Raw genomic sequence first — 12758 nt, 5'->3', positions numbered from 1 at the left:
GGGTCCGTATGCTTTCATTGCTCACCACTTTTTAATGCGTTCGGTATTCCGTTCGGGGGGTTAAGAGGACTACCAAACGGAATATGAACGCAGATGTGAACTGGGCCTTAGTAGCGAACATTTTGGCATTTTGGACATAGAGTCTTGAGAACAAAATTATATAATAATCAAGATTAAAACATAAAGATATTAATATATTCAACTTACTGGAAATATTGGGGCAGATTTATTATTGTGGTTACGACAAGAATCTGGCTTGTTTTGTGCGACTTGGCACATCTACTTTGAATTTATATTTTTCCAACTTGCCATACATGTGGGCCTGACTTCTCAGAAAAGGCTGCACAACCTAAATGTGTGACAAAATGTGCCCAAATTTGACATAACACTTCTGCCTCAAAGTAATCCAAGTAAGTGGTATTAATTTAGACTAGACAGTCTAAACATTGAGTTTTTTGGACACTGAAAAAATCTGCCGTAAGAATTGGGAAGCAGTTTTTTTATGCATTTTTTTGGCACGGTTTTTGATGCATTTTTTTCCCACCACCAGACTGTTATGGGGATAAGCCTGGAAAATTCACTTAAAAAAACTTTTAGTGGTTTTTGACATGGTTTTTGCAAAAACTGCATCAAAAACCGTTTCCAAAAACCACTTGACATTTTTTTTTTCCAGTTCCCATTCATTTATACATTGTTGGCACAGTGGAATCTGCTTGAAGATAGGTCACTGATGGCAAACCTTTTAGAGAGCGTGCCCAAACTGCAACCCAAAACCCACTAATTTATTACAAAGTACCAACACTGGAATTTCACCTTAATAACGTGCAGATCCACAATTGCAGACATTTACAGACCATGTGAATGGGCTTTATAGAACTATCTACTCCACTGTGACACCCACACAGTCCAAACTGCTTCACAGTGGCCTCCACACAGTATAAAAGAGAGAGGGAAAAAATTTGCTAAAAAATTCTATAGAAATGAATGAGACATTTTTCAAGGCGGATTCCACCTCAAAACCTGCCTGTGAAAATCTGTGAACTTACTCTAAAGATGCCCCAGATAAATCTGACTTATTGTCAGACTGTCTATCTAAGTTTAGACTGTCTAACTTACATTAGGTTCACATCTGTGTCAGATGTCGCAGATTCTACCAAAAATCTTTTGCGAGAAAAGTTCTGCACAGATGACTTTTCTCTCCACCAGTTTCAGTATAAAAATGGCAGAAACCAGACAGACACCCAGCGGACCCCATTATAGTTTATGGGGTCTGTGGGTAACTATTGTTTTCGCAGATTGGCTCTCCATCCTGGCAGACCCGAACGACAGAGATCCCAGTGCTAGTGTGAACCTAACCTTGGTAAATCTGGGCCAAGATGTTATGATCAATACAGAACAACAAGGATTTCTTTTTACGTCTTAATCAGGGTTGAGTGATTGGGATCGGGAAAAAATCGGATTTTTTTCAATCACTACACAGCGTGGAGTCCAAAAATTGAAGCGTTCAATTTTTGGACTCCATGCTGTGTAGTGAATAAGATAATTTTTAAAATCCGATCTTCGATCATTAAAAAAATATCCCATTGAATTGCATTGGGCTCGGGTCGAATGGAAAATGATCGGAAATCGGATTTTAAAAACGATCCTGAAATCTCAAGATCAGCTCAACCCTACTCTTAATTTATTTTTATATGGGTAGCATACAGTGTTGGCCAAAAGTATTGGCACGCCTGCAATTCTGTCAGATAATACTCATTTTCTTCCAGAAAATGATTGCAATCACAAATTCTTTGGTATTATTATCTTCATTTAATTTGTCTTCAATGGAAAACCACAAAAAGAATTGTCAAAAAGCCAAATTGGATATAATTCCACACCAAACATAAAAAGGGGGTGGACAAAAGTATTGGCACTGTTTGAAAAATCATGTGATGCTTCTCTAATTTGTGTAATTAATAGCACATGTTACTTACCTGAGGCACCTAACAGGTGGTGGCAATAACTAAATCACACTTGCAGCCAGTTGAAATGGATTAAAGTTGACTCAACCTCTGTCCTGTGTCCTTGTGTGTACCACATTGAGCATGGAGAAAAGAAAGAAGACCAAAGAACTGTCTGAGGACTTGAGAAGCAAAATTGTGAGGAAGCATGAGCAATCTCAAGGCTACAAGTCCATCTCCAAAGACCTGAATGTTCCTGTGTTTACCGTGCGCAGCGTCATCAAGAAGTTTAAAGCCCATGGCACTGTGGCTAACCTCCCTAGATGTGGACGGAAAAGAAAAATTGGCAAGACATTTCAACGCAAGATTGTGCAGATGGTGGATAAAGAACCTCGACTAACATCCAAACAAGTTCAAGCTGCCCTGCAGTCCGAGGGTACAACAGTGTCAACCTGTACTATCCGCAGGCGTCTGAATGAGAAGGGACTGTATGGTAGGAAACCCAGGAAGACCCCACTTCTTACCCAGAGACATAAAAAAGCCAGGCTGGAGTTTGCCAAAACTTACCTGAGAAAGCCAAAAAACGTTTTGGAAGAATGTTCTCTGGATAGATGAGACAAAAGTAGGAAAAGGCATCAACATAGAGTTTACAGGGAAAAAAAGGCCTTCAAAGAAAAGAACACGGTCCCTATAGTCAAACATGGCGGAGGTTCCCTGATGTTTTGGGGTTGCTTTGCTGCCTCTGGCACTGGACTGCTTGACCGTGTGCATAGCATTATGAAGTCTGAAGACTACCAACACATTGTGCAGCATAATGTAGGGCCCAGTGTGAGAAAGCTGGGTCTCCCTCAGAGGTCATGAGTCTTCCAGCAGGACAATTACCCAAAACACACTTCAAAAAGCACTAGAAAATGGTTTGAGAGAAAGCACTGGAGACTTGTAAAGTGGCAGCAATGAGTCCAGATCTGAATCCCATAGAACACCTGTGGAGAGATCTCTTGATGGCAGTTTGGAGAAGGCCCCCTTCACATCTCAGGGACCTGGAGCAGTTTGCCAAAGAAGAATGGTCTAAAATTCCAGCAGAGCCTTGTAAGAAACTCATTGATGGTTACCGGAAGCGGTTGTGCGCAGTTATTTTGTCTAAAGGTTGTGCTACCAAGTATTAGGCTGAGGGGGCCAATACCTTTGTCTGGCCCATTTTTGGAGTTTTGTGTAAAATGATACATTATTTGACTCTTTTTTTTTCATTCTCTTTTGTGTTTTTTTCATTGCAAGCAAAATAAATGAAGATATTAATACCAAAGAGTTTGTTCTTGCAATCATTTTCTGGAAGAAACTGAGTATTATCTGACAGAATTGCAGGGGTGCCAATACTTTTGGCCAACGCTGTATATAAAGATCATTTATCGGTAAAGAGCTGGACCAGGCTAAATACAGATTTTATATTGCTGTGTGTGGATATTTCTGTCTCAACCTTTTCTCACCATTCAAGTAAAATAGTAGAAATGCTGCCATCTAGTGACAATCCGATGAAACTGTAAACTACTGGAATACAATTACTAATGATAAAAGATGGCAGTGACCTGGTGTCACCCAGCCACATCTGCTATTGCCAGGACATACCTGTACTTTACATTTAAAGTAATTTCTTACTATTTTGTCAATTACCATTTGAACATAAAACGGAGGGGAAGAAATATGATTGGTCGATGTAGGACACGTAACCGATAAGCTTTTATGATTGGGAGTTATGGTAATTACCGGGACTAAGAGTCAGCGCTAGTATTGGATAGCAGGCATATGATTGGCCACTGCTCATCACGTGATCCAGGGATTTTTTATGAATGAAGTTGCCTAGAGCTTATCTGCCCGGGCTAACCAGTACAACTTTCTTTATGTACAGTTCTCATGCTAACAAACTATGACAGGACACCTTCCGTTATATGGAGATATGCTTTTCTTGACGTAAGGAATATTAGAATTATTGTATGTAAGATTGGGTAGTTATTTGTCACTGTACTTGATTGGCTCCTTACGGTAACGTGACCGTAGACCTTTTTTTGAATGGGTTCCATTTAGACATCGCTTATGGCTGCAATAAAATCAAAACCTATAACTTAAGTGATAATTAAAGATCTATTTCAGATGAAGTTAAGACAGACCAGGAGAGTTTATAAGATCATAGTCTGTTATCAAGAATATAAGTGAAAAGACATATAGTAATTAGAGATGAACGAACAGTAAAATGTTCGATATTCGTTTCGAGTAGCCGCTCAATATTCGACTACTCGAATTGAATATCGAATCCTATTATAGTCTATGGGGGGAAAATACTCGTTTCAGGGGTAGGCAACATTCGATCAAATTATACTTACCAAGTCCACAAGTGAGGGTCGGGCTGGATCCTCCGAGAAGTCTTCTCCGTGCAGCGTCCCCGCCGCATCTTCCGGCTCTGAATTCACTCTGCCAGGCATCGGGCCTGGGCGGAGCCGACTGCGCATGCCCGCACTACAAGAAAATGGCCGCTTACAGTCAAAGCTGTCAAAGCTGGGGAAGCTGCATGGAGAAGACTTCTAAAGGTAGGAGAAGAACCAGCGTTGATTGGCCGACTGTATAGCATTCGGCCAATCAATGCTGGTTCTGCATCGAACTTTTCCATTCGAATAGCGAGTGGTACTCGATCGAGTACGAGTGTTTCGAATACCGTAGTATTCGTTCCAATACCTACTTGATCGAATACTACTCGCTCATCTCTAATAGTAATCGTTATTCCTAGAGTAAACATCTCGAATATATTGAATGTATATGTGAAGTCCTGATGTGTTGAATTTGTTATATTTTTGAACAGTAGATCTAGGTGTAGGATTTCCATGAATAGTTTACGGATACATACAATATCGAAAAACAAATTGACTTTAATACTCAAAGAAAAGAAAGGGTGTTTGAACAAAACTTTATGAAAATGTAGGAGCGCAAGGCACTAGTAATGAGTAAACAGGTTCCACATGTGCTGAGCAGGTAGAAGAGTAGTATATATACACCCAGTAACTCAAGGTTTTCTCGTGCATATCATAATGGCTATGACTAAGGGACATGGCAGTCCTGAACGCGAGTTTCAATGCACCAATCTTTGTGGTTTTTCCTTACTTTTTCACATCTTTTGTATCTCTTTCTGTAATTTTAATGAATATGGATTAAAGGTTATATTTTATTGAAGTCTGGACGTGCCACGGTCTTCTATCCAGTTGTTGTCTACATAGTGGAGGAGTTAGTGGAGAGGCTAGCCTTGGCAGTGAGAAGTCGTTGAGGTTGGTGGATTTGTTAATGCTTTTGATGGGGAGGGACCCATGGTAGGGGCTGGACTCCCCAAACTATTGACAGAGTTTGGTTGGAATTGGCTTCTAGTTCAAAGGGTTTTAAAGGGTTTTTGGCCCGGTTGGGCCAATTGGACAAAGTGTTCAACTACCGTGGCAAAATGTAAATATGGAAAATGTAGGAGCACCCTGCACACAGTGCAAAGGTATAAGAAATAGAAAAGCATTACGCCTATTGTTACTATAAACTAATATATTCTATACATAGAAATTAGAGTCTCTTTGTTATACACATCAAAGAGTGATCAAAAAGTAAGGAGCCCACCTGCCACGACAAGGCATCTTCATTCAGATGATACCCTACGCTAAATAAAAATATCTCTCTTTGACCCAAACCAGGTCTACAGATTTCAGGGCAAGTAGGATACAGAGCTTACTCCATTTAAAATAGCCTAAGGCAGATAGTAGAATGAAATCTATACATACTCAATTACAATTAAATCAATCAATCAATCAATCAATCTGTGCAATAGAATGGGAGCGCTAGTCCAACTATGGAGAGAACCACCCTCCCCTTGTAATACACAAAAGAAAATTTGGACTGCACATTCCAATGCTTTTCTATTTCTTAAACTTTTGTGCTGTGTGCAAATTGCTCCTACAATACTTAAGTGAGCGCAAATCGCTCTAAGTATCACCGTATTGAAGTCCAAATTAATAAAGTTGTCTTTTCTTTTCCATAAGCCAGGCTCAGAGAAACTCACTCCACATACAGCTTATGTGTGTAAAGTGGGTTCTTGTTTTAATGGTAACAATAGAGCTGTATATAATACATTGCATAGACAAAACAGGTTTGGCTAGGATAATTAGAATAGCCTGATTGGTGGAACAGTTGTAACAGTAGTTCTGATGCATGTCTATTGGATAAGAAACTGGAGAGAGGTCACACCTCCCTAAGGGCTGAGGAGGGGGGATGTGAGTTCCCTTGAACAAAGGTGTCTCAAAATCCAAAATGGAGTCTGTGAGCACATGGCCGGACCACATGTCTGAAATCTAAAATGAAGGTTACACAAGCTGACATCCTCCACACTTATATTTGTTACTAATAAAGTCTCCAAAATGCGTTATTGTCATGGCGCTACCCATGTTACACACATGGTGAAGAACGAAAAAAAACAACCACATGTGTTACATTCGAGTTGGGCGTGATTTTTTGTTTTGGGGTGTGACTGTGCTAGTATGGTGTCCACATTAAGGCAAGGGTTATCAAAAAACCTGTCCCTCTTTACATTCCCTAAAATTTGGGAGATATGGAGAAACCTCCTGTTGTCCAGGAACAGTTGGCAAATATCCTAAGTGCTGTCCCTATGCCAACTGGATTCCAAGGATTGTCCTGGCAATTTTGGGCATGTCACAACCAGAAAAATGGGCACGGTTTTCCAAGCCCTGGTTATTCACCTACCTCTAGCTATAGAGTACAACAGGAAACAATTCACTGACTAATGATGGGTTTTACCATGGCTAAATGCCTTCCTCCCTCTGGAAACCTAAAAAAGGGAAGCAAATGCTTGTCTTCACAGCAGAAAAGAAATGGCTAGTTAACGGTTTCCCTATAGGTATAATTGAAGCAGAAAGGAAACCTCTAGGAACTTTCTGTGAAAAGTTCTGCAGGAAAATCAGCAATGCGTTGCAACTGTGGTTTTTTCACACAACGCTTTTTTGCTGTGGCCTGCTACATGGGGCCTTAGCATAAATGTTCAACAGTGCATCGTTTTATTACAGTTGCTGTCTAGCAGACTTTTAGGATTTATACCAATTGGCTTACATGTTTCCCATGTTGTTGCATGTTAAAGAGAACCTTACACATCCTCAAGCACATGTGGTTTTATATTCCGCTAAAAAGCCAACAGTGTGCTGAATTTCATCAGTCGTCTTTCACATTATGCGCCCCTGGACTGAAGTTATCGCTGCTGTTAGTCTCGGCACCGATCTCTGTCCACTGTCAGAAAGGTGCTCCTGACAGTCTAGCTGGGCTGTGAGGGACAACCCCCTGATGGTAGCCATAGTCCATAGCCCTGCACTGGGGATGGTTCACAGCTCAGCGTCATTCCTTGGAGGTAAGGAATGCCCCCAATAACTTCAGCCATGGGGTACATAACGTGAAAGCTGAATTCAGAGTACTATCACCTTTTTAGCGGTATATAAAACCACATATGCATGAAGACATGAAAGGTCCTCTTTAAAGGAAATCTGTCACCGGGTGAAGCATAGTAAACCAGCAACATTGTTGTATAGATCAGGCTCACCTGCGTGTAACACTCTTTTCCTGTGAAAATTCGTACCTCCATCACCTATCTCCAAGATATTAATTGATTATACATACAATTCATTATACAATTGATTATTCCTGGGGCAGTCCTCATGTGAGCCAGTTTCTTTGTAGCGCTTGATGGTTTTTGCAACTACACTTGGGGACACTTTCAAAGTTTTCCCAATTTTTCTGACTGACTGACCTTCAGTTCTTAAAGTAAAGATGGCCACTTGTTTTTCTTTACTTAGCTGCTTTTTTTCTTGACATAATACAAATTCTAGCAGTCTATTAAGTAGGACTATCAGCGGTGTATCCGCCTGACTTCTGTACAACACAACTGATGGTCCCAACCCCATTTATAAGGCAAGAAATCCCACTTATTAAACCTGACAGGACACACCTGTGAAGTGAAAACCATTTCCGGTGACTACCTCTAGAAGCTCATCAAGAGAATACCAAGAGTGTGCAAAGCAGGAATCAAAGCAAAAAGTGGCTACTTTGAAGAACCTAGAATATAAGACAGATTTTTAGTTGTTTCACACTTCTTTGTTAAATATATAATTCCACATGTGTTAATTCATAGTTTTGTTGCCTTCAGAGTGAATCTACAATTCTCATAGTCATGAAAATACAGAAAACTCTTTGAATGAGAAGGTGTGTCCAAACTTTTGTTCTGTACTGTATTATATATATATATATATATATATATATATATATATATATATATGTACTGTCTGATAATAAGTATTTGGACACCCATGCAAATGAAGATATCTGTGGTCATGATGAACGTCATGCCTTCAGCCGATAAATATCGTGTAGGAACCGCATTGGCATTAGTCGCATGCAAGATGCCACGAAGTGCAGAGTTGTCCGACTTTGAGACCCAATCAATGTTACTTCCAGGATGACAACTCCACCTGTCATGTACCGAGGTCTACCATGGTTTGGTATAGTGGCAATCAGGTTAACTGATTTTACTGGGCTGGCAAAGCCCAGACTTGAACCCTAAGGGGTGCAGCAGCCATCCAAAATTGGTGAAAGAACTTACCTGTCTTCTCCAATCCGAATGGAATAAAATACCTCTAGCCGTCATACAAGGACTTGTGGAAAGCATGCCCCGGAGGGTTGAGGCTGTAATTGCCGCTTGTGGAGGCTCTACCAACTATTGAATATGAGTAAATGTTGTTTTTCTATTCTACCACAGGTGTCCACATACTTATTGGTAGACAGTGTATATAGTCTGGAGCAGTGAGTGTGTATTCCAGCTATGGCCTATACTGTGTGCTGTGCATACTCCACATGAACCCGCAAGAACACATGGCTAGGCAAGACTTCTGCATGTCTCCCTGACCCTGTCACTAAAAGAAGGAAGGGGGATGGGGGCGTATTACAGCAGTATAGAGAGTAGCAGTTTAGAGCAATGGAGTAGTCCTTGGTGCTCCAGACTGCTTATTTGCATATTCTGAAATAAATTAATATCTCAGCAGCACTTTTCATGGGGAAAGGGCATTATATTCATTTAAAGCGTGACTTACATATCTTAATGTGTTACTGGTTTAATATGTGTCATACTGCTGACAGACTCTTTACTTCACACCTCTTTTTCACAATCTCTGTTTCGGTTAAGCCATACCTCGCTACTTTCAGACGACAGAAAGAGAGAAAATTGTGCGTGGCGCTATGCGCACCATGGCAGATTGAGCCCCACCCACTTCTAAATTGACTCCGCCCATTCCCAGCCTTTTCTCTTTGTGCTCCCCACACAGTATAATACTCCTACAGTCACCCTAATATTATATGCCTGGGGGCCACACGGTGGCTCAGTGGTTAGCACTGGAGCCTTGCAGCGCTGGAGTCTTGGTGTTCAACTCCCGCCAAGGGCAAAAAAACCATCTGCAAGGAGTTTGTATGTTCTCCCCGTGTTTGCATGGATTTCCATCCCATATTCCAAAAAAGACATACTGATAGGGAAAAATGTACATTGTGAGCTCTATGTGGGGCTCACAATCTACATTGAAAAAAAAAAATAATATTATTATATGTCCCCATATTATAATGTTCTCCTCAAATTGACCCCACAGTATAAAGTCTCTCTCCTGATGCTGCCCCCACAGTTTAATGTCCCCCTCCAGCTGCCGTCACAGTTTAATGTCCCCCTCCAGTTGCCCAAATTTAAACTGGGGTTAACTAGAGGGGGACATTAAACTGTGGCAGATGAGTTGAATCTGGGACATATGTCCCGCCGCCTGGGACCACAGGACAGATCCCACAATCTGGGACTGTCCTGCTGAATGTGGGATGGTTGGGAGGTATGGCTAAGCTACTCCCCTTGACTGACATGGTGAATGAAGTGTCTAAAATATGTAATAAATGTACAGATTTTAGCACAAATTATAAATTCTAGCACATTGCATAATGTTTGTAGTCTGTTATCACGGAGACTTAGAAACTGTTGACACTGTGACAACAGTGGGATGCTTTTTCATCTCAGCTATTAGCAAGGTTTCATGTGTCTTTTGAATGCATTGGAGCCTACCCGAAAACCTGAATGATAAATCCTCATCCCTTCATCCTCCATACAGCCACCACTCAACATCTGTTGTTGGCTTCACTTATAGGTATTTGATTATGACTTTGGCCTTCAAGATGACTTCATGGGCTCAGCATTTCTTGACCTTACAACACTGGAACTACAAAGGTAAGATAATTATATTTTTAATTTGATACTGAATAATCTTTGTCTCTTTCCAAGACTTCAAATTAAATCAATAGTCAGATATAGATTCACATGTAAACACATATAGAAACACATGTAATAGCCAACAAATAATCATTTGCTTTGCTAATGAACGTTTGTTTTGCAACTCCTGCACTTCTATACACTTTACATACTGTATAATGGCAAATTTCTATTCAAATGGAATGACACCAAACTGTACAATAAACATAAATGAAGCAGGCCACTACAAATATTTGTTTTAAAGCTGCAACATCTTTACACTTTAGCTTTAAAGGGACTCTGTCAGCAGGAACATTACTAAACTAATGGTAGTATCTTGAAGAGTGACTTCCACACTTTCCAACAAAGCCTCTCTTATTCTACATTGCAGCTCTATTTTTATGAAATTTGCTAAATTTTTATTTTTTTACACATAGTAGACAAAAAAAAGGTTTTACAGACAATTTTCCTGCTAGGGCTTCACTATTCACTTGATTCCAGACAAAGTTTGATAAATTGGGATATGTCACTCAAGCAATGGGGAGAAGAGTTAGAGGGCAGTTAAGGGTGATTATCTAGACCAGGGGTAGGGAACATACGGCTCTCCAGCTGTTGCAAAACTACAACTCCCAGCATGCATACTTGCTCTGCTGTTCTTGGAACTCCCATGGAAGTGAATGGAGCATGTTGGGAGTTGTAGTTTCAAAGCAGCTGGAGAGCCGAAGGTTTCCTACCCCTGGTCTAGAGCAAAAAGCAAAGCCCCAGCAGGAATATAATTTGCAAGAAAAAAAGGCTTATTTTCATGTATATGTAGCTGCAAAGCAAAATACGAAAGACATCTTTGGAAAGTGTAGATGCAGCCCTACTAGCCACTGTCTTTAGTCTGATACTGATAACTACTGATTTTCTGCTGACAGACTTTCTTCAAAACAGCTCCCACCCAGATTCAGGTGATAACTATCTTACTTCACTAGAAAGGGGGTACAGAATACCTTATTCTTCATCATTTGGTGATCACAATAAGGAGTGTTATCTTTTCATGACATCTGCCACACTATTACAGTGGATGTGGGGTATCAAATATGGTGAATGCCATAACTATCAGATCTCCTCTGTATAATACAGCAGAAATCTGATGACAATGCCCAGGATCAGTGGCCATACTTATTGCAGACATTAACCTACCTGACGCCTCACTCAAAGCTGACTGAGGGGCCATTGTTCTGGCAGTGAATGGTCACCGCCATTTTGGAGTGAGATCTGGGGCCGGTGATACTTTTCTATCACAGCTGGAAGACTATTGAATGTTCACAGGCTTTTCATTCATTTGTTTGTATTACAGGCAGTGTTAGACTGCCTGTAATAGAAGCATCAGTAAATTTAGTACATTGCAATGTATTAGCGGTTAAAAGGTAAAACAAAAACTATATAAATTTGCAATCCCCTGAACTGTACCGATCAATAGAATACAGTTGAGAAACCCACAAGAAAATTGCACAAGTACAGTTTTTTTTTTTTGTTTTTTTTTTGGGGGGGTTCAATTTTACCCCATTCTGAATTTTCCAACTCCCAAGTTCATTACACAGAATATTAAGTGTTGAAATTAATAAATACAGTTTGTCTCGCAAAACTTAAGCACTCATACAGACCTGGCAACTGAAAAATAAAAAAATGCATGAATTTTGGAACGCAGGGAGTCAAAAACAAAAATCGAAAAATGTCTGTAACAGGAAAGCTCATGAAGTAGAAGAGCAGTGTGCGTGAAATGGCCCCTCAATGTTTCCTGGGGTCCTGGCAATGCCTCTTTTACTCATTTGGAATGAAGCCTGACTCCCAGAAGAGTGACACTCCTTTTCTTTTCTTTTGCTGGATACACATAACTTTACAACTGTCCTCTTCTAGATCTATCTTTCATCCTCCAGCAAGTAACTGCTTGTTCTACTGCACTATATTCATTCAAGAGGGAGCCAGAGAAGAATCAGCCTGTCCTCTGCTCAGACTCCATGTCCCACATTACATCATTTTGTGGTGGTAGTAGGGCCAACAAAATGAAGCATGAGGTCAAAGTGAACCCAAGAAAAAAATCCTGTCCAAAGAGATTGGTCTTTATAAAGGGGTACACTGTACATGATATGTCAAATTCATTTTTACCAAAGGTACATCAGATGTTTGGTTGCCTTCAAAGGGCCATGTTTGGTGTGAAAATGCCACACACAATGTACTTTTTTTGCCACTGAGACTGTCTCGCAACGCCAAAGAGGTTCCATTTTTTCTTCTTGAAGTACAAACATGTTCATTTCCCATCTTTCCTGAGACTGCCTGACCTCTGGGAAGTCCAAGCTGCCTATGTTGGTGCCCCCTCTGCCAAGTGCTGTGTTTTTAAATGAGATACCTCTGAAAAGCACTGCCTTTGGCTCAGGGGTGAACCATGGCTTTCTGCCGCCTGAAGCGGACGTCAGGCAGACGTCTTT

The 12758-nt window shown here is 40.5% G+C and overlaps 1 protein-coding gene across 5 annotated transcripts in view; it reads left to right on the top strand.

Annotated features, from left to right (window-relative positions):
• MCTP1 (multiple C2 and transmembrane domain containing 1) overlaps nt 1-12758 on the top strand; it is a 625729-nt gene that overhangs the window by 220982 nt on the left and 391989 nt on the right. For all 5 annotated transcript variants that reach the window (XM_075271852.1, XM_075271845.1, XM_075271861.1 and 2 more), the window contains exon 4: nt 10187-10266. In XM_075271852.1, the coding sequence (XP_075127953.1) occupies nt 10187-10266 (80 nt within the window). The remainder of the gene's footprint in view (nt 1-10186; nt 10267-12758) is intronic.

This window comes from Leptodactylus fuscus, chromosome 1 (assembly GCF_031893055.1).
Source record: "Leptodactylus fuscus isolate aLepFus1 chromosome 1, aLepFus1.hap2, whole genome shotgun sequence".
NCBI lineage: Eukaryota > Metazoa > Chordata > Amphibia > Anura > Leptodactylidae > Leptodactylus > Leptodactylus fuscus.
The sequence above is the reverse complement of the archived record's forward strand: the minus strand, read 5'-3'. Positions and strand labels throughout refer to the sequence as shown.